This window comes from Grus americana, chromosome 1 (assembly GCF_028858705.1).
Source record: "Grus americana isolate bGruAme1 chromosome 1, bGruAme1.mat, whole genome shotgun sequence".
Lineage (NCBI taxonomy): Eukaryota > Metazoa > Chordata > Aves > Gruiformes > Gruidae > Grus > Grus americana.
Window position 1 is genome coordinate 88,098,149 of NC_072852.1, and position 22,960 is coordinate 88,121,108.

Here is a 22,960-nt window from a genome sequence, read left to right on the forward strand (position 1 = left end):
CTCTAGCTGGGACTTTTCGTCTTTGTCTGCGAGGGGAACCTGCTTTGTTTGAATTACTCATCATAATTGCCTATTTCCAAACAGCTCCACGGGGAGGCTCCGAAATGCAATCAGGTCTGATTAGTGCCTGCGAAGAAGAGACGCCCGGAGCTGGAGGAAGTTCAGGGACAATTTAAGTTCCCGATTCGCCTCCCCTCCGGGAACACTGGGGCCGAATGGGGCTGAGGAGGGGGGACAGGCCCGGGGACACGAGGCATTTTGTTGCCTTAAGCCCAGGAAACCTGTCGATGCGTTTCTGCTTTCCCTGGTCGTCTTCTGCCGCCCCGAAAACAGGAGAGCCAAAAATAATGTATGCGCGTTGGTCTGCGATGCCGAAACAAGTGGGGGAGAAGTCCTGGTAAAATGGAGGGAAAGTAGTGGCTGTTTTTTATAGTCCAAGTGTATAATCGGATTTTTTTTCTCTCCTGATAGAAAGCAGATAAATTTATGAAGGGAGAGCTAAGAGAATAATTACAGGGTGAAGGTAGTTAAATTTTATTTCGAGTCCCAAAGGCAAAACCTGACATTTTATTGCAAACATCTGGAAGGCTTAAGAGACTGGCATGGTGTTTGTTTAAACACTAATAGAGATTTTTATTCTGTAAAACACAAACAAAGCCCATTTAAAAACACTTGAGATTGTAAATATTTTGCGGTGGTTCAATTCTCAAAGCCCGAGAAAACCGGGGGAATGGGAGGGGGGGAACGAATCGACGGCATAATAGGGGTATAATTATGAATTAGTTAATAATACGCAACAATACCGTTTGTGCAGACCATAAAAACAAATTGCAGGCGTATTTTTTTCCGCAGTCACAATAACTGACCCCGCGCAGCCCGGGAACATCACCTCGCTCGAGTTTCCAAGCGGCGACTTGTGTTCGCTTCAAACTCGCCTCTTACAAGAGCGCCAGCCTCGAAATCCTCCGGTCCGTTTTAAAAGACAATCGACGTTGCATTAAAGTCCAGTAAATCACTCGCTCACGTTATCAGACAGCCTTCAGCTCGCACCCGCTGACTAGTTTTAACATTGTTTTCAATTACTAACTTAAAAAAAAAAAAAAGAAATCCCCGGGCTAGGTCCGGCTAAAGGACCTTCGGTAAGGTTTTCCTTGCTGTAGAGCAGGGTTTGAAACAGGCTGGGCTCAGCCCCTGCGAGCAACACATCTGGACAGCACTCCCGCCCCACAGCCGGCTCCCCTTATTTCTCTTTTTCCCCAAATATTTCCATATATAAACAAATATTTTCAGGCTCGGTCTGCGACAACTGGAAAGCAGGCGTGAATGATTTCTTTATAAACCCTGGGGCCTGGCCCTGCGACCCTTGCTCCTGCCACTTTATTCCAGGGAGCAGTTTCCTGGATTTAATGGGAGCTACCCCTGCGAGTAAGGGTCTGGAATAAAGACCAGGCAAAGGGACGCATTCATCTCTGGCGGCCGGGGGTCAGAGTCGGACCTCAGCAACTGAATCCAGATTAAGCCCAGGCCAACTCCAGATTTACGCCGTTCGCCGCGGGGAGCAGGGACTCGGTCCCTAACACCGCTCCGGCTGAGAAGAGCCCCGGGGACCGGGCGCCGGCGGCGCAGAGCGGATGCGTTTTGCTGAGCGAGATTTTGGTGCAAAGGCTGAATCGAAATCCCATCCCCACTTTGAGAAGCGCGGGTTTCTCTGGGCGAGCCCTCTCAGCGCAGGGGGCAGAGATCCCTGCGAGGGGGCAGCGTTGGCTCTCTGCCCCCCCCCCCCCCGCCCCATCCCTCCCCTTTCCCCCCGGCACATCCTCGTGTGCGCAGGGCCGCAAGGTTGCTGCAGGGACTGCCCTTTCCCTCCGCTCGCACTAAGCAGCAGCAACGCCTTTGTGTTTATCGCTTTTTTGCACCGCCCGGCGCAGACGGCGAGCTGTGAGCAATGCTAAATCTCCCGGGCATTGGCGTAGCGGCAGGGAGGAGGGAGAGGAGCGGCCGACGGCGGCTGTGTGTCCCCGCGCCCCCGGACACCGTTCCCGGGACCGCAGGGAGCTGCTCTTCAGTCCCTGGCAAAAGGGTATGCTCCCTGGGGTCTGTCAATTAGGGGCCATATTGGCATGGAAACTCCGCTGTGTTTCTGCTTGCTGCGGTGGGGGCTGCGTCCGGCTGCCAGGGCCGGGCGCGGGGTGGTCTGACACGGCTTACAGACCTCGAGCAGCAGCCTGGAGAGCCCCTAGGTATGAGACTCAAAAGTGGTCGGGGCTGCTTTAAACTGTCGACCCGTAAAACCACACTTAACGCTGTGGAAAACGTATTTCTGAGCTCTTACATCAGCCCCCAAATTTCGTTTAAATCGCCCTGCCTTTCCAACACCATTTCCTCTCGCTAAAACGCTATAAATATTCCTCTGTTTTCTTGGGCTCTCTTTCTAAAATCTCCCTCCAGCTTCTTTAACAGTCTTCCTCGGTGTCTCTCTCCCAGACGAGTGTTTCCGAGGCTTTCGGAAATAAGAAAATGGATTTTTTTTTTTTTTTAAATTTTATTTATTTGTGAGAAATTCCTTCGCCAGAGGAAGGACACACAGACGGGGGAACCTCTGGAAACGCATGTGCCCACTCCGAGTCTCCGCTCCTCGGTCAGTCCCGCTGCCGGCTCCCTCCAAGCCCCTGCCATGCGGGGCAGCGCTGGGAGGGACCCCCCGTGTGGCAGTGCCGCTGTGCCCGGCGCGGAGCCCTCGGAGAGTGACCTGTCAAAGGCGATGTACGAGAGGGGAGGGGAAAATATCGGCGGCGGGCGGGGGGGGAGTCCGGGGTGAGGGGGTGTAGGGCGGGTGATGGGGACGCACAAAACCTTCTCCTCGGTCTAGATAACAGGGCTTAGCTTTTCCGGGATTTTCCGAAGAACTGGCTTCTTTCTCTCTTTCCATCCGAAATCCCTTTCCGTGCATGTGAACCCCGTTGGGCTGTTGTCACGCCGGCGAGAGCCAGCGCTTTAGGCCGGGGAGAGGGGGCTGAAGGGCTCCGCCGTACCACGCAGACATGGGCACCGTGAGGTCACTCTGGTAGCTAAAGGAAATGCTTCCCCTCCCGCCTGCCCCCTTCACTTGTTCATTCCAGTCCCATGGAAAATCTGCGCCTAAGAAAAATCTCGGTCTCCCCCGGCGCTGCTCGAAGCAGCTCTGCGCCTTCGGGGAGCATCGGAGAAACACCGGCCAAAAACAGTCCCTTCCTGAAATTTGGTGTGTATCCTCGCCCGCTTTTCTACCGTGACTCGATCCACACTAATTCCCTCCGTTACTTTATAATTATTTATTGTTTATTTCGAACCTTTAATCGATCCTCGGGATCGAGTAAACCCCCCAGAGGCTTTCCCTTCTGAATTTTCCCTAGACGGTGTTTCGTTTGACTTCACCTATTTATCCGTGGTCCCATCAGCTAATGAGAACACCCGGTGCTTTTTTCACCTTATCAAATGCAGCCCTTGTTCCTTTTCACTGCGATCCCCCCGCACCACGCGCGACCGAGGAGCGTGGGAGCAGCTGCGGACCCGCCTCAGCCTGGAGGGGTTTCAGGGCAGAGTGAACCGGCGAGCAGAAGTAAAATGCTGAATATCATCCAGGCAGCCGGCCAGGATCTCTGCCTAGCGGGTTTGTTCTCGCTGCAGCTAAAGTGGCAAAAAAGCGCCGGAAAAATAAAATAATAATAACAATAATTATTATATATATAAATTCTCCTTTCCAAAGAGAAGGCGCTCCCCGTGCCCGGGGTTGTCTGGGTCTATTTGTCTCGCTGCCGGCGCCAGCCCACGCCGCCCGCTCAGCCCCGCCGCTCCACGGACACGCATCGTTTTGAAGTGAAACTTCGACACCCCCCCCCCCCGCGATACGTTGCTGTTGCCGCGCCAAACACCGATTCCGCCGGCAAGCGCAAGTAATACATGGCATGAATGACGTTTTAAAAACACTCCCTCATCCAGCACCCACGGGTGATAAAGCCCCTCTCGGGTACTTTGCGTGGGGATTAGCTAGCAGCAGCCCCTAGGAAACCTGGGTGCGGCGGAGAGAAGTGCGGGAGTTGTTACCTCTCTGCATTTAGAGCTATGGGTTTCCTAATGGCTCCCCGTTCTTCAAACAGTTAATTCTCCCGGCCGGTGCTCCAGGACTCAGATGGCCAAAATTCCTCGCCCTGAAGCCTGAGTCTCCCTCCTCTCCCCATTGGATCGCAGCTTTTGGGTCTCTCCCGATCTCTCCCTCCTATTGGCCAGGAACAGTTGGCTGGGGTTTTTTTGGTTTTTTTTTTTTTTTTTTTTGCTTGACAGGCGCACGCAGCCTGCTAACTCTTGGAGGAAAAAAAAAATCCCAGAAGTTTGGATCAATCAGAGAGAGACAGAAGGAAAGGGGAGAAGAAAAAAAAAAAAAAAAAGATGAAATCCAGCCTGCAGCCCCTCTGAGCAAGTGCTGGGGACCTGGGCTGAGCACACCCTCCCGGCTCTGCCTACGGAGTATCTGCAGCCTCATGTAGTGCCTTCAGGAGACTGAGGGCTGGTTCTTCTGGGGGTGCAGCTGGGGAGGGGTGGGGGGAGAAAGAGGCGAGAGGCTCTGCCTCTGGTCCCCGAGCTCTGCGCTCCCAGCCACTGGCCGCTCATCTGCCCAAGGGTCTGGGCTGGGGGATAAGATGAGTGAGAGGCGAAGATCAGCGGTGGCCCTCAGCTCCCGAGCGCACGCTTTCTCGGTAGAAGCCTTGATTGGGACAAATAAAAAGAGGAAACTGCGAGACTGGGAGGACAAGGGGCTGGATTTGTCCATGGAAAGCCTCAGCCCCAACGGCCAGCTAGGGGACAATGAAGACCCGACTCAGTGCCTGGACCTCAACCCCGGTTAGTGCAACTCCTTTCTCTTCGGGGACCCCCCCCAGCCCCGGTCCCTCTCTGCTGCTCGCCGCGGAGCCCTGCCGGGAGCTGCCCGCCGGGAGAGCGGCGCCAGGCAGGGAGGCAGCGCGTTCCCAAAAACATCCGGGACTGGGGGTAGGGGAAAAGGGGGGGATTTTCCGAAGATTCCTTGGATTTTATTTTTTTTTTCGGTTTATGGGGACTTTTTCCTACTCACTGCGGCTCTCTCCCCCCCCCCAACTCCATGATCTCCCGGGAGGGAACGGCGTGTCCCCCCGCGCTTCCTCCTTCTCCCTCTCTCCTCCCTCTCCGTGCCTGCCGGTCGCGATAGTCCTTCCCGGGTGTCTCGGGACACGCGTTTCGCCTTGCCACGGAGCTTTCCGACCATCGTGGGGGTGCCGTGTGGGTCAGGGGGCAAAGGAGTGGGGCACGACACTCGCATCCCCGCGGGAGAGATCACCCCTCTTCTCTTCCGTGCACCTTTCCGAGACACCGGCCACCGCCCCGAGTCTGCCCCGCGGAGACGGTGCCGCCCTAACCGGAGCTTTCGGAGGAGGAGGAGGCGGGCGCCCCAGATCAGCGTTGCGCCGAGGCGAGGGCAGCCGGCTCCGCGGAACGGCGGGGACCGGCTGCACACGCACCCACGCCCCGCGACAAGTTCCACCCGAGACCTCCACGGGCCGGGCTCATCACAGCAGCGAGGGGCTAGGGGCCTGACCCTTCCTCTCGGGATCGGGCCCGCCGGGGAGGACAGAGCGCGCAAGACCCGGTGGCGGCGCAGGGGGGGACGGGTGAGGGAGGTCCCCCCTCTTCGCAGGGACACTGCTCCCGGCAGGGGAAAAGGCATCAGCCAGGACCAGGGGCAGCGGGTGAGGGGGGCTCCGAGAAGTCCGACTCCTGCTACTGAGACTGGCGCTTCCCGGGAACCGGGGCGTTTGGAGCAGCGCGGGGGTGCCGACCCCTCGGTCGGCGACACGGTATTTGGGGGGGGGAGAGAGAGCACGAGATTTCTCTCGTGCTTTTATTTGAACTATATTTTAAACTTTTATTTGATTGTTTATTTCTATTTAAAAGGGAGCCGTTGGCTTGGAGTGATCATTTGGGTCAAGCGAAACCCTCGGTCTGCTCTTGTCCCCCCGGCCGTTTCTCTCCGGCCTAAAACGATGGCCCGCAAAAGCAGCCGCGGACCCACGGCGACCCCGAGGGGTGAAAGGCGCTGCCCCCCGCGTCCCCGCACCGCCGCTGCCCCCACACCCGCGCAGCCCCCCGCGCCCTTCTCGCCGTCCCCCCGCTCCGCTCCCCAGCGCCTTAAAATGGGACGGAGGGGGCAGCCCCGCTCTCACAATTATAGTGTGCGGAGAAAGCGAATTTTTAGGTAATTTCTCTTTACTTTTCCTTTTAATATTCGGGTGGGGGAAAAAGGTCAAGCGATTTCTGTGCGCGACCCCGTAAGAGAAAGGGCAGAAATTTCCTCCACTCTGTTGCACTTGGAGAAGAAAACACCTTTTACATTTATTTTTATTTTATTTGCGTGACGTTCCCCGCGCTATCAATAAGCATCAGATGCTCAAAGCTGCCGGGTTTCAAAAAGAAAAAAAAAAAAGAACAAAAAAAAAAAAGGAGAAAGAATTAGAGATCGAGGTGTAAAAAATATCTGCTGTAAAGAAATCTGTTAAGTGTTTTTGAAGGGAGGGAAAGACCAGGAACTTCGGAGACCTCGCCCCGCACCGCTCCCAAGGAACCGCATTTCAATTTGGTTGTAGCAGCAGTAGCTCTTCCCGGTGCGAATCCTAAAAAGAAGTAGGTAAAATCTGCTGCTGGGACCTCTATCTCAGCGGAGCGACGGGCTTAAAGGAGGGGAGACAGAAGCGATCAAAATAGCAATCACTAAAAAAAAGAAAAAAAGAAAAAAAAAAAAAAGCTTACGATTTCCGAGTCTTCCTCCTTCAAAATAATAAATACGCGAACGAAACGACAAAAATCCGCTTTCCAATAACAGAGCATATATGTGCACCAGTCTTCATTTTTAGAACTGTTTCTCATTAATTTTTAGCCACAATAGGATACATTTTTTGGACGGTCTAGAAGTTAAATTTGCCCATTTCTCCATGAATTCGAAATAAAAAGCTGGAAAACTCCCCTTGCGCCAGACTGGAGAGCGGGACAGGATGGCTGTTAATGCCTGAAACCTTAGAAAGCAAACGTGATGTTTTTCATAAAGCAAAGGAAATCAAGAACAGTTTGAGAAATCATTTTTAGGAGGTTGATAGACTTTAAATAAAGTCCGCGACTGTAATTTGCGCAGTCACTTCATTAAACCTAAATCCTCCGCGGTGTACCTTTGCTGCTGGGTGAAAATTGATTAGCGGCTCTATAATGGCCACCAAATTCCATCTTTACAAGACCCAATTAAGAAAAAACTTTACACCTAAAGTATTTTAAACATGCCAAATCTCCAGCGATATACCAAAAAAAAATTAGAAAAGGGAGGTTTTATAGCGTCTCAAAGGTTCAAAACTCAAAGTCGCTGCCCCCGAGTAGCGTAGGAAATAACGCAGGGCTGTTCCTTCTCCTGGAGATATTATCGATACGGGCGTGCTTACACAGAGGCCCCAAATATTAGAGTATGCGCTGGGAAATTAATGTGTTGATTTTGCGTGTGATAACGCAAATCAGTCTAGCCCAATTTATCGATCTTTTCGCATAAAACCTGCTGAATTTAGGCTCAGGAGGGTCTGAAAGGCTGAAAACCATTCGCCGCCGGGAACCAAACAGCGCCAAGGAAGAGTAAGGCTTCGCTCTCCTTTTTGCAGCTCTTTTCCGTGTAGTCGGGTATCGGGATTTCTCTCCCACGCGTTGGCCACGTCTCGCGGGGATTTTCCTCTCCGTCCCCATCGCGAGTGGCGCTCGGTGGCCCGGGTGTGGTGGTGGTGGTGGAGGGCTTGTGGCGGGGCGGCCCCGCTCCGCTTTCGGCGTGGGGGCTTCGCCACCCTCGGTGCGGCTCTGCGCTGAGCATCCAGCCTTCGAAGGGGGTGGGGGGGGGAGGGCGGGCGTGGGAGGCAGCGCTCCTCGTTTCCCCGTTTTGGCGAAATCCCTCACGCCTTATCTGCGATTTTCCAGTCTAGCCCAAACCCTTCGGCGACAATATCGGTGATTCCGAGTCGCCTCTAGTGCCCGAGAGACCCTCCCCGCGGCCGCATCCTCCCGGGAGAGGCGAGGTGGCAGGCTGGGAGGTGCTGGGTCGGGGGGTGGCGTGGGGAAAGGTGAGAAAAGCCAACGGATAAATCTCCCAGGTTTGTAAAAAAATATCTCCCGAGCATCCGAGTTATTTATGTCTCGGCCATGAATCTTGTCGCCAGAGTTAATGTGCTGTTTTACGAGACTCATTTAAAAGGGGGATAAAGCGGGATTTTAATCACGTGCGGGTTTTAATCACGAAGTTGTGAAAAGGAATTCGGGATTACAACGGCTTTCACTCTCTCTCCCCCCTCCCCGTCCACTCGGGGAGCGCCGCGCGTGGGGCCGCGGCCGGGCCGGGGGGAGGCAGAACTCGCCGCGGGGCTCGGTGGAGCCTCCCCCGCTGCTGCCCCGCCGCCGGGCCGGGCCGCCCCGCTCCCTCCGCCGTTCCTCGGCTCTCGCCGCCGCTGCGGAGAGGAGGAGGAGGAGGAGGAGGGTGGCGGGGCGCAGGCGGCGGCGGGCGCCCCTCCGTCCCCTTGGCAGGTTTGGTTTCAGAGGGCAGCAAAACAATGGGCTCGGATGTCTTCTGGGTATTTATAGATTAAACCTGAGCGGCGGAAAGGTCACGGGGGGCCCAGGCGTTGCCTCCCTTGATGTATATATTATTTACCATCGTTTACAGCGGTGGCTTTCGTCGGCCTTTCCCTCTGCCACCCCAGGGGCACAGGGACGGACCGGGGCAGAGCCGAGCGCGCTCCTTTGCTAGTAGAAAGTTTAAGACGTTTTTTTTCTGGGGGGCGAGTTCTCCCTGCGGACGCGTTTCTCCCCCCGCTTAGGCGATCGGGGTCGCTACACGGAGAGACGCTACACAGGCGCTTCAGAGGCCGAGCAAAATGGTGCCGCTAAAAATTGATAATTTCTCGGCTTTGGGGCGGTCCTGTTCCTCGCAAAGAAACACTCTAGCGAGTTTGTAAACGAATTTCGCCAGTGCGGTCTTCATATCACACATCCCATCGGTATTTTTGATTGCATATATTAAAAATGCACACAACAGTTAAAAAAACCCAACAAAACCAACAAGCACAACAAACCAAAAAAGTCTTCGAGAGTTCGAAAGTTTTATTTTCATCAATCTGCGAATACTTTGCATTGCAAATTGTTTTTCGTTCCATATGTTTTTCTTAAGCTACATTAACGAACAACTGCGAAGCTTTGCAATGCGAGAAGACAACACGGCACACATTTTAAGACCTACAACGTGTTTATTACAGCTGCTTATCCATAAGATTAAGATCCGATAGCTTGACAAAGCCTTCCGTAGCTGGCAAGAGTAAAACCTCCATCACTTTCACCATGGCGTGCTGTTCTCCTGCCTATCCTGGGAGGTTGCACGAATATCCATCTTACTCCCGCTCCGCTGCAGAGTACGTGCTCCTCCTTGCCCCCGGGCAAACCCCCTCCGCCGGCGGGGGGTGCAGGAGCCATGCAGCCCGCCGACCCTCCGAAGAGGCAAACAAATTTTAAGAGCAGGAGAAATGTGATTGATAATAAGTGTTGGGTTTTTATATACCACTGCTTCTGGATGCTCATATTGATGAAGTCCCATTTTTTGAGCAGTGGCTGTTAAACCCGTGAGTAGGGAGTGACTTAATTTGATTCCGGACATAGTTTCTCACTTCAGCTTTTGAGTGCTCGGTAGATGGGACCAGAATTTCAAGAGCTGGCAGAGAACTTTTTCTCATCTTTTTCCTGAAGTAGGGTGAATTGGTGTACAACCTCCTTTGCATGGTCCTTGAGGCTTGTGGATGAGCAATGCTCCGTAACAGCAAGGTGTAAGACAGTGTCAGCTTTGCCTTTGGCAGAAGTGCTTGGGACTGGGATTTATTGATGCAACGTTTTTCTAACAAATGCGTGTGTGACTGGGATTCTATGAATTCATCCCACCTGTTGGATCATCAGTTTGCTTCCTAAAGAGAGGATACCGAGCTCAGATCCATTGCTCCCTTGTGTATGTGATGGAAGGAAACGCGAAAATCTGACCCTCGTAATGCCTCTGCTCCCCGCGTACTCTGGCCGCAGAGCTAATGCTCTCACCCTTCCCAGAGGAGACAGTTGCAGGAGGCAAATGGAGCTGTCCAGATGAGAGCCAGGAGAGCCCCGTGGGGGCTCGGGAAAGGGTTGCCTTGGTCAAGTTCGTACAACTCTGACCTTGGAGCCAGAGGAGTCAGAGAGTGAGAAGGATTTGTCTCTACGGTAATATGCGTCTTACTGAATTGGTGAACTCCTGCTGCTGGGTTTGTGAAACTCTTCCTGCAGAGAGGTGAATTGCTCACGCTGTATTAAGAGGACAGGTGATAGAATAATAGAGACAAATCTTACAGAACAACAGAGTATTAGAAAAAAGGCAGTGTGTCGAACAATGTCTTCCTTTCTTTGTTATGTATTTTAAACCTGCAGTGGTTTTTATGCAGGTTTATTCCATCTGCTGGGAAGGGGAAAGCTTCTATTTCAAAAGAGGTTTCTTGTCTTTGACAAGAACTTTGGGAGAATCCAAAAAGCTTCTGTTACAAGCAAAAGTCAAGTAATTCCTTACAAACCATCAATCACTTCTCCCTCCTCCCACTGGGGACTGAGCGCTTATATCAAATATCAGCCCAGCTAGCCTCTCCTCAGGCAGAAGTGTCCTGCTTTATCTGTATCTGTCTTTAAGGAAAACTGATGCTTTTTTCAGATGGAAAAGTTGAAAGATGTCTTCCAAGAGTGCTACATTCAGGAAAGATCATTTGCATTGTTTTATAACACAGTCGGTGCCACTTAAGTCACCTCTATTCATACAGATCACACTGTTCCTATTTTAATCAGCTGGATTCCCATAGGAGCTTTGCTTGCAGTCTTACATCTTCAAAAGTCAAAGTGTGGTTTGTTTTTTTTTTTTTAACTTTTCTTTTTTCTTGCCTTCTGATCTAGATTAATAAGCTTATACTACTTTAAAAAATGCACTAAAATCAGTCCGAGAGCACTCGGAAAATTCCTGGATATATTGAGACCGGCTCATATGGCATTTACATCAGTTCCTGTTGCAAGTAAAATCTATTCAAGTGTGATTTAAATCACCCCAAGCATCCATATTGAGATTTGTAGTTTACACCGGTGATGTAAAATCAAGTTCAATGAAAGAAGCTTAAGTTTTCCAAAACGGACAACGTTTCAGAGATCAACAGTTTCCCAAAGAGGCTGAGCTTGCTAGTGCCTGTTGATAGAATTACAGGATTTTATGCTAGCCCTTAGCTCTCTGACATCTTCCTGAACAATACAATTACTTTGCCGTACTGGGATGGGAAGTTATGTTTAAATCCTGACAGCAAAAGCAGGGTGGGCATGGTCAGTGTCTGTCAGCCTGGGAGCTGTGTGGCTCCATTAGGAAGAGCAGCAGTGGGCACCTGGGTGTACAGGGAAACGCAGGTGACGGGGGGGCTTCCCAGTGCACCAGTGCCTAATCCTGCCCAGAGCAGCTCTGCATAGCAGGACATTGAAAAATTTGGCTTTTCTGGCTTATTATTCTAACGAGAGTTTCCATAGGTAGAGAGTACTGTGCAGCAACGCTGAGACATTTTTATTTTCAGAGAAAAAAAAAAAAAAAAAGGTGTAGCTTTGTGCTGTTTATTTCCAATGCTGTTTAAAATAGGTTACGACTGCAACCTTTTTGCCTGAGAAGCACCTGCTGTCTCAAAATACAATGCCATTGCATTTCTTGTGGTAAAAGCTGTAGCATGCTTTGGTGAGAAGGGATAGGGAAAGATAACATGGTGTTATGGTAAAATTAAGTATCTTTGAAAGCAGATTAAAAATTTTTAAAACTCTAAGAGGAAACGTAGTGCCAATCCAAGCTCTAGCAACAATATTCATGCCAGGGGCATCTTTTAATTGTGTATTCTGCAAGACCAGAAAACAATGAATCAGTAAATCAATCCAAGAAGTGACAAAAGCACTCGTTACAATAATATTTACAAGAATATTTCCATATGCCATTTGCTCAGTTGAGCTATTGATCTGACAGTATTGTGAAGATGGTGAAAGGAGTGTCTGAGTCAAACCCCTGTGACAGTGGGTTGTCCAATGTTTGCTGTATATTTGCAGCTGTTAGAGGGAAGGCAGCACCTAGCAAATGTCTTGGGCCAGCAAATACTGATTTGCAGCAATAGAGGAATTCAGAGGAGGAGGATTTTTTACCTGGGGACTGAGCAGGAAAAAAATGAAGATAGTGAAGAAGCATTTAGGTATTTAGGTTTGGTTGAATAAAAGCTTTTTTTTTTTTTTTTTTTTTTTACTTTATTGTGAAAGAGGAAAAATTAGGTTTTGGCCAACCTTTAAATATTTATTTTTGTATCATCAAAACACCTCACATTTTTAAGTTACACAACCATTTTAAAAATGGATCCCCAAACCTCCTTGTTTAAATTAATTTAAAAATATTTTTAAAACAAATTATAAAATGAATTTGCAATTAAAAATTAAGGCATTTTGATTTAGATAATAATGAAATCAAGCATTCAGACATTCAAATCTGCTTCCCAATTTTTGTTCTTTTAACAATCAAAGTTATTTACCAAATTCTGCATGATTCCATAAATAAATTTCCATTTCTCCAAAGCTGTATTTTCTTGGTCACTCTCTCTATATAAAATAAAATAAAATAAAATAAAATAAAATAAAATAAAATAAAATAAAATAAAATAAAATAAAATAAAACAAGTAAAGTTAAGTTAAGTTCAGCTTAACTTTTGCACGGTAGAATTCAGTCCCTGCCATAATGAACATTTTCACTGCACTGCATCTGCACCCGCTCATTCTTCTTATGGCTTTTGCTTTTTGGGAAGGAAATCTTCCAGTATTGTTAAATGGACATTTTCAGCAACGTCCACATGTGTAGCTCTTGGAAAGGAGTTTGGGAAGAAATTATTGCCAACTACCTTTAAAAGAACTGATTTACAGTTTCTAAAAAGTACTTAACCAACTGGTTAAGAACTGACACAAATCATATTAATAATCTGCACATTTATATGAATGCAGCCACGCAAAAATTGTTTGAAAATCAGTGGGCCAGGGCACACAGAATAATTATGAATCACTTACAGTGCTTTGACTTCACTCAAGGACTGGATGCACTCTTGGCTAGCATTAACATTTTTCCCATGACCAATGAATTAAGAAAACCAAGCCTCTACTTTCAGGAGCTTCTGGAAATAGAGAACTCCCTGATCAGAAATCTACCCCAAAACTAAGGGGAAAACTGAGGACACCACAGTGTCTTTGCTTTTAATGAGAGTGAAGAACTGTGCATCGTAGACTTCTTAAGAAGCTGCACCAGTTCGTAGCACTAGCCCTAAATAAGATACCAAAAGTGCTGACTGACTGTGTGAATGCTTATGGACAGAAAATAATTCTACGGAGAACACGTCATAACGTTTAGAAATGTTTGGTGCATAGGATGAGTAGGTTAGGGAGTCTTCAAAAATAGTTTCTTGTTGTTCTATCCCTGAAATGCCTGCAGATCAGTTCTGTAAGTTTGTGTTTGCTGAGGAAGAAGAGAATAGATGGAGAGATTCACAGAAAGACTTTTTTTTCACCTAATTGCTGCACTGGATTGTCCTCAAGCTTGCTCAGAGGATCCTATTAAAAGATCAGTTATTAAATGTTTATAGGTATTATTGTCATCACTTCTACAAGCATCACTTAATTTGACAAAGAAATGATCCCAGCACTGCCCTGTCATCCCTCTTTCAGCTTTGCATGTAGATGCATTTTGCACAGAAAAAGTGCAAATGTATTTTTATTGTGCTTTAACCAGTCTTTCTTACCAGGGTGAAAAAATAGTAGAAGACCTGTTGAGCATTCCCCTGTATCCCCTCAGACCTTAATGGAAACACTCCCACTGGCCTTTTTAAAAGCTGACTTCAGCCTTGAGGTTGTAGTGGACTTTGGTGCTGCCTTAACTTATAATAAAATACCATGCAATAATTGGCATTGGCAATCCTAAATTTTTAGTTGACATATCCTCTTGCAAAGATGTGGGTTTGTTCTTTTATTTATCAGGTATCTGCAAAATTAGAAAAAAAAGGCATTGCAAGTGTCCTATGACACTGCAAAATACAGTGTGTGCGGAGCCACGCTTATGAGGCAGCTGCTGAAGGAAGGCCTGGTTCTGCAAGATGCTGAGCATCTGCATTTGAAAGGACTTTATGGTGCTGGTTTTCAAGGGTGCAGCTTTTGTGACCTTATTTTCAGTGGCGTTAAGAACGTGTAATCACCACGGAGATCTTGACCTCTCCCTTGATTTCTGCTCTGCGATGCCCTCAACAGACAGCAATAGCCAGAAAGTAGCCTCCCCCTCAGCACAACTGTCAGGGTTGGAATAATTTTGACTTATGTACAAGGATTTCTTTTTCGTCTGCTGGAGTACTGTGTCAGTCTGTATGAGTAAAACAATCATGACAGTGAGGTTAATGCCTGGGTGATCACTTTTATGTTATGGAAGGAAGGATCATATTTTCCTCTGCTCTTCAGTTTTCCTGAAAATGCCTGATAGTGTGAAAATTGTCGGGTTGGATCAGATACAGGTTTCTGGATTATGCCCGTCTTTGCAATTTCTAAGTGCTCCTGCCTTTTTATTGTGTAATACAATAAAACAGTCCTCCATACAAGGCAATGAGGCTGTTATTTTTAGACTGAGAAGTTGTTTTTTCACTTCAGAAAACTTAATCTTTTCATGCCAGAAGGTTATATGAAGCTGGGAAAATATAGAATACAGCACATGGCCGTGGGTGCGTAATGGTTTTTATTTTGCTCCGGAATTTAAAAGATAAATAGAAGATTTATTATTGTAGGATTTGGGGGTTTCCTGTGCCAGGCTCCTTGGAGCAAATAAAAAAAAAGTCTTCATTTACCATCAAACAACCCTAGCAAAGTCTCCATCTGCCTAGTAACAAGCCAGTCACGTTATTCACTTCAATGCTGGGGAGTGTTACCCACATAAGACTGTAACATCACAGTTCTGTTATGCAGGTCCCTGCAACGCTGACGGAGCGGCAGAAAGCCTACACTGCCCCATTAGAGACTGCTCGGATTATTCTGTACATAGTAATTCTGTTTACTCCATAACTCAGGAAATTGTGCCTGGGCTGGGGAAGGGGAGGGCTGCTGTGGAAGTGCCTAGCAACATGCCGTTACAGCAATGGACAATAATTAATAGCTTTTGTGAAAATATAGCCATAATGCAGCTTCAGGAAAAAAAACCCACCTCATTTGGCTTCTTGGAATGAAAGATTCGATTGTGAAGCAGCTGTTTATTAAGGGTGTTTCAAGACTGATTGCTCGAGTTACATTAAGGTGGTGAGCATCATTTATCCAGGGTAATTTGGGAATAATTGATTTTGAAAAAATGGAGAGAGGCTTGACTGAGTACATACGGGGCACACGAGCGAGTAACCCGCTATGGTTACAGCATGTAAGAGAAAAGCAGTTCAGCCCCAAAAAGGAGACGGAAAACGTCTGGGGCATTTGTTGCCTCTGCCCTTTTGCCTTGCCGGACACCCTGCCCCTGGTTGTGCTCGCAGACGCTCGCTGGACTGCGATGTCCCCGGGCTTCTGTAGGGGCTGACTTGTCCTCAGGGTGACGAATGGTAGAGGAGCGACAAATCAAGAGCATGCATGGGGACTGGGTGCCCCATACTGCTCTGAGCAACGAGGGACATCAACGCGCTGGTGAATGGACCAGGTCACCATTGCGTGAGCTTCGTTGTAACGTCGGTAGCGTGCACGCTGTCCTCCTGGGGGTGAAATGATGCTGAAGTCAGGAAGAGATGAGTTAATGGGGCAAAGGAGTAGAAAACCAGGCAGAAAGGGGGATCACCGTTTGGAAGGGGAGAATGAGGCAGGAAAGGGAGCGGTTCAGGGCTTCATTTCCTACCCACTGGCTGCTCGCGGCACGAGGAGGAATTAGAAACTATTTTCAGACCTTCTCCCTGCATCTGGGTACCCCTCCTATGGTGGTTTTTTTGTTTGTTTGTTTGTTTTTCATATAATGAATGGCACAGTGCCTATAAATGAAATATACTGTTCAAAATAGTTTATGAAGGCAACTTATTACATTATACCAGACAAACGTAATCATTTGGTGTAGCTTAGATATCTAAGAGGCCTGGGCGGGGGGGGGGAAACCTCTCAAATAAGCAGAAGCTTTCAGGAAAAAGAACAAGATTTCTTCCCATGGTCATTGCTCTGCATGGTTTGATGTGAAAAAATCAGGAATTTCAGGAAAAATTTTAAAGGCTTTTCTAGATGAAATATTTTCTCTTACAGTGAACTCCCTAGGATTTTTTAGAATAATATTTAAAATCCTATTTGCTACTTTTGCTACTTTTATTCAGGCATTCAGCCTTTTTATAACGAATAGTTGTTACACATGGAGTTGTTTTAAGTCTATTTTATTATGCAGTTTCATTGGCTGTACATTATTGATTTCCATTGTATATAAAAAATCAGATATTTCAGTGCTTTATATTATTAATATTTAAATTGTCAGTATACAAAAGTTTTTTATGTGCCTGAAAGAACATGTTAGTCATTATTGCAATGAGTGTAGTTATTTATTATATAGGTATACCTAGAGGCAATTTCTAATTGCTAATTAAATTACACATAGCGCATTTCTTATTGTTAAGGAAGTAATTAAACTTGACTTACAATAATCAACTACTACAGATAATTCAGTCTTCCCCCTCTACTCAAAATTTCTACTTGTTATTTTGTTTATTTGTGTGTTTTTCCTGGAGGTGGGAGTGGAGGGAAGCGGGAGGCAGCTTTTCTGCACGGCAGCAAAATTTTTTTGAAATGTCACTCTGGCTAGTGCTGTGTAATTTAAATGAAGAATTACGAATAGTAGTAGTGGTTTCTTATTACAATTATTTGTAGTTGAATGAGAATATTTATTTGTGAGCCGACCCTTAATAATTTTATTTACGAATATTCAGACAATTGATGAATATTCATGAAAATGCTTGACAGTCCTGAATTAAAATAAACATAATTACATCTCAGGTAGTTCCTATTCACTGTAGCTTTTACGCAGTGATGTTTGCTGTGCAGATAAATGGGAAGAAAAAGATTATTATTATTATTATTATTATTATTATTATTACAGTCATCTAATGAAGTCTATGCTAGTTATTTTGTATTTATTTCCTGAAAAAAAAAAGTGTGTCTTAAAATCTTTTTTTCCCTATTTCTGCTTCCTTTTTTCTTTACTCCAGGCTCACAGTTGTAGTATTTTTGACTCGTCTGAGTCATGACTTCTGTCCTGTAAATCAGGATGCTTATCTAGCTTTATTTCTGAAGCAAGAGGTGATTCATTGTTAGCACTTGGGCTGTTGCACATGCTTAGACGGTTGACTCTTTGTGACAGCCCGATGATCTCCTTTGCTTACGTTTAACAGTACAGTGGAGCGTCAATCCACATGCAGGGCTTTGGGATATTACAGTTGTACAAAGAATAATATTTTGAAGGTGTTGCTGGTTAGTCACCTTCCTTTAATAAGACAACATTCACACCAACCGTTTACACTGTGGTTGGCTAAATTTTTTCCCATGTACATATTAAGACGTGATCTTCATTTCTTATGCCAGACTTTGCTGCTTTGAGCACGGCAAGTCAAATGCTCTTAACTCTTCCCTGGTATCTCTGTCATTAGGGAAACATGGACTTCAGCCAGGATTTGTCATTATTTTACTTGTGGTCTGAGTTTGACATCATTTAATAATAAATTCAAAGGGACACTTGAAGATATTTGAGTAGGAACTGAAATCTCAATACAGTAGAAACCCTAAATGAAGACTGAAGAAATAGTGAAAGAGTTTTGCGAAGTAGAATGGAAGTCTTGTGCGATTTCAGTGCACAATGAATTACAGGTGAAATCTCCATTTTATAAAGGAATATTTTGTGAAAAAAAAAAAAATCAGAAATTCCTGAGATATGTTTCCTCTTCCTCTGTCTAAGATGTTGGGAGAAAACCCCTTTCTTTTTGTATATCTCAAAAATAAACAAGGGAATAGAAAGCAGTAATTTCTCATTTGTGGATGCAGAGAGCAATCTGAAGCTGAAGGCTCCGTTTGCAGTGTTTGCAGAGCAATTAAAAATAGCGGGATTCCCAGTTCAAACTGTTGGCTTGAAACGCATCCTGATTTAGTAAGGAAAGCATGGGAATCAGTCAGTGATTGAGTCCCTTACACAAGGGACTTACAAAATTGAAGATCTAACAGTTTCATTTTCTTCAATTAAATTTTGGCTACCCTTGCACAGATATAAAGGTTATTTTTTATGATGACATGACTTACAAAGTTATTTTAAAATATTTATTTCTTTGTTTCTCTTCAGAAGAGTATGTAGATACCTATTTGGGGCCAGATTCAGCAAGCAGCTGAGAACTCTAGCCCATCCTGTTACTGTATTTAAACAAAAACTTAACAGTGACAATGACTTATGCCAAATATCTAATATTCCCCATTTTTAGAAAATGTAGTTCTCCCTTTCTTTTTTGTTTTCGTTCTAGGATTTCTTTTGTTTAAGGATTGGGGATTTTTTGCAAGGAAGAAATTCCTACTGTTCTTACCAGTTCAGAAAAAGTGACTGTCTAATATTGAACAGCAAAGAATTTGGGTTCAAATTCCATTTTGCTTGCTATATACTTTCTCCACATTGTATGCATGTGTAAACCTCTCTATATAGATAGATTTATAATATGTACATGTATATCTAATACTAATAATATTTTGAATATATATACTTTAATAAGACTGTAGTCTAATCTTTTTGTAGGGCCACTAAACCCCTGAATTTAACGTTTAACATATTTTAAGTATTGTAGAAATACCAATCTTTTCCATTCCTATTTTACACTTACAGTTTGTTATGGCAACAAGTATTAGATACTAGTATTATGTTTGATGGCTAGAAATAAGAGAACCGTGTTCTGCAAGAGGTTTCAGGCATTTGATAATGAAAGTTACTTTCATTTTACAATGGAATTCAAACACCTGTTTTTGTATAGGGCAGAAAAAAAATGCCTTGCTTTGTGCATCAATTTATCCAATTAAGTTTGCAGCAAGTACCTCATGTCCAGTAGTCGAAGGCAGAACTGTCTCCTGTCTTTGGTGAGAACCACTGAACAACAAGAGCATTCCCGTTTATCCAGCAGATATTTTCGTGGCAGCCGGAGTTTCCCTCCAGGCAAAAGTGGAGGTGAAATCCTCTTTTAGAAGGGCAATTCAAAAAATTCCCCGTGTTAAACAGAAGTGCAAAAAACTCTTTTAATGAAAGACAGATTGCAAGCGTTTGCCTGAGATTATCACTCTGCTAAACTGAAGCAGAACAGCCGAAATTCCTGCACGATTTACACCCCGTGAGCAAGGCAAGGGCAAAAGCTGGAGGGAAAATATTTGAAAGCATGGGAACAAACAGCTGTGAGGAAGAAAAAGCTGCACTTTTAGTCGCTGAATCTCTTAGCAAAAGAAAATAATAGTACAGTAAAAGCCAAACTAAGCAAATCCTGGGCTGTGCCATGCCATAACTCCTTAAAGGGACACTCTCAACTTGGATTTATTAAAAAAAAAAAAAAGAACAGTTCTGAAATCCTCCAGTTTCTGTTCCCCTTAAATAGTCTGACTGGCACTTGAAAATGTATAAACCTTTAATTTTTGTTCCTGGGATCTTTCCTCTTTGTGTTTGCAAAGGTGGTTTCTGTTAGCTAGTTTCCTCCTTGCTATCTGAGGCCCTGATCCTGCCAAAAGGTATTCTTGTCCTTTATTGTGGTGAGTCTCCTATCAAAATCCCTCCCAGCAGGAAAGGTGAGCTTACATTTATGTGTTTGTAGGATCAGTGCCTAATTGTAGGGGAAATGGAAACTGCACAGAGTTCTGTCCGTGGCATAAAGCAAACAATAGAGAATATGGAGTAAAAGATATTTATTTAATACTTCAGTTATAGAAACGCTAGATGTGATGCGTAGCTCTAGTAAGGCACAGACCCTTCAGAGAAGAATGTAATTTTTCATGTTATAAGTATATAGTTTTAAGCAGAAATAGCTACTAAAATAGCATGTATTGAAATTATTGTAGGTGTGAGGTGAGGAATCAGGTTCTTTATTTTCATTTTATATTTTCCTTTCTATGTGAAACTGTCAAGCCCTTTTGTTGCTTGCTATTGAACTCCAGTGGGACTTTGATTTTATTTCCCTGGTGCATGATCTTGTTTTGCATATTTAGCAGTTGTGATGATGTGACTTAAGATAAGTCCATTCAGAAATTGCAGTATTTATTAAGTCACCTTTTATGGTGGCAACACAAGACAGAATGTTAAACAAAATGAAATTGTGACCCTTATATGTCCTTATTCAGAAAAATAGTCTCACTGAAGTCACTGGGAGCTGGAAAATACATCAGATGCAATTTAGACATTTACTTGAACCTAAAAGCTTAAACTGCATTTCAAATTAAAAAAAAAACAAACCAAACAAAAAAACCCAAAACCCAAAAGCAACAAGTCTGCTTAAACCATTTACATGCTTTCAAAGATGCTATCAAGATTTAAAGTATATTACTGGTAAGCATGACCATAATTGAAAAATGTAGTTTAGCCATAGCATGCTACCTTTAACTTGTGCTAGAGGTGCTTGAGATAAAGACTGCAAACTTGCTGTCATCTTATAGAGCTAGGTAGATTCACTGCACAAACCTCTATCAGACTCAACATGAAGAATGAGAATGATAGCGGACTGAGCTGTTAGGTGAGAAATTATCTTTCTTTCTGGGTATCAACCTGAGATAAAAGTTGGGGAAAGGTGTTTTGCTATTACTCAGGTTTTGGACTTCAGTTGCAGGAAAGTTATGAAGAAGAGAGACAATCTTTATTTCTTGTAGTCTCTTCTTGCACGTTGGTGCAGCTATTTTACTGAGAGCCATTTGCAGAGCACTGGCGAGATGTTAGTATTTACATCTTGTAAAATAAAATATGAACTACTGCACAGCAGCACTTCAGGAAGATTTTATAAGCATTTTCTGCTCCAAAGGCATAGTTTTTCTCTTCTTCTGGGCCCTGAACTCTTGATGACTCTTAAAGGGTATTTTGGTGAAAGAAGCAAGCTTCTTGCAAGCAGCTAGACAAATGACTTGCATTATGTCCTGATGTCCCCATCACAGAAATGTTAGTTCCTCCTGCCCCTTCCCCAGTGGCTGTATCCTGTTGTTTACCAACATTTTCAGCTCCACATACTTTTCCCTGAATATAGCATCCCAATTTCAGTCCTGACGTCACTACTACAGCCAGGCACAGGGTAGTGTTTTCTCCATCTGGCTCCTGTCTTGGGATGCTCTGCCTGGATGAGCACATACAGCAAGTAGCCAAAGGAGCCACTTAGTTGAGGGTGCTAATTTGTTTAGCCATTGATTTTCACAGAATTTGTAGAAATTTAATTCCTTTGAGACCTCTGTTCCTCTGTCAAAGTTGGTTGAAGCTGATGAGTGAGTCGATTTGGATCAGTGGGTCCAGAATATTAACGGGAAAGGGAAAACTGACCAGCTGATGGCCTTCTGTGAGCCTAATTTCCTAAGAAGCATAGGTAAAATGTTTGCTAGAGACAGACAATCCATCCCCTTACATTTTATATCCCAATGTTCAAAGGAGATGCTTTAGGCTACAGTTATTTTATGTGCTTATGAAAGGATGATGAAAAAATAATGTTCCACACTTTCACATGTTTTTTATCACTTGTATAGCTTCATTCTTCAACTTTCAGATCCGAGCGACACTTTAGGAAACAAAACCAACTGCATAATGCTTATGCACATGCTGCTAAAAGGCACTGATTCTCCGTGCCCTTTTGTTCCTGAAATAGGTCTTTCAAACACAACATTTCCTCTCTTTTCCCACAATGTTTGATAAGGCGAGAGATAGGTAACAAAATGTAGTATGTCATGATTAGCAAACAAAGTAGCCCCTGATGATATGAACAGAACATCAAAACTCAAACCAATTGGTTTAGAGACTCTGCAGATTCACACTGATGTCCATAAGGTGGTTTGCAGACTTCTTGGCAGCTTGGTTTAAAGGACGTTGTGCTTCCTGATGGCGAGGACAGAGGGCTGTGGACAGTGGGGAGCTGAGCTTGGCGCCAAGTCCTGCTACTTACCTGCTGCTTGAACTTAAACCAGGCTTAGGCCATATTGGTTTTGACCCTGTTAATTTCATTTCAGCTTTGAACATTCATTTCACATTTCACGTTGAGTGTTCAATCAATGACAAATAAACCTCGGTGTGTGTGAAACCCATTATCTGATACCTGAAGTACACTCAAATATAGTGAAATAAAGATTACCATTTGAATGCAAAGCTTCAGTCTTAACTCTTGTTTTAAGAAGTTCAGTGTATTATTAAAACATTTTAGGGTTTTATGAATGTCATTTCACTTGCTTGATTTTTGCGGGAGGAGATTGGAGTTGTTATGCATTCAGTTGATGCACTGTAACGTTACCTTAATGCTGACTCTGACAAACCATTCAGGACCGTTTTCCCAGAGATCGCTGTGCCTTCGCCACTGCCCCTTTCCTTGGGCTGTTTTAGAAGCCCTGACAGCTCAGAAGGAAACATTTCCTCTTATTTGGTAAATGTTAACTTTTTTCTAATTATAATTAATATAGAATTAACCTTTCATAATTTTTTTCAGTGGTTTGATATAAATAGTTACATCCTCTGAGTGAAAATCTCCCTGGCAGGAAAACCCAGATTAAGAACCCATTTACCACATAAGACTAATTTAACCCCCATATTAAGGGTTTAGTATAGTTT

General features: G+C 45.1%; 1 protein-coding gene across 1 annotated transcript in view; it reads left to right on the forward strand.

Annotated features, from left to right (window-relative positions):
* Positions 1-4,378: 4,378 nt before the first annotated feature.
* The window catches only part of TBX15 (T-box transcription factor 15), a 99,092-nt gene continuing 80,510 nt past the window's right edge, over positions 4,379-22,960 (forward strand). Inside the window, exon 1 of the mRNA XM_054838434.1 lies at positions 4,379-4,878. Within this exon, the coding sequence (XP_054694409.1) occupies positions 4,677-4,878 (202 nt within the window). The 5' untranslated portion in view covers positions 4,379-4,676. The remainder of the gene's footprint in view (positions 4,879-22,960) is intronic.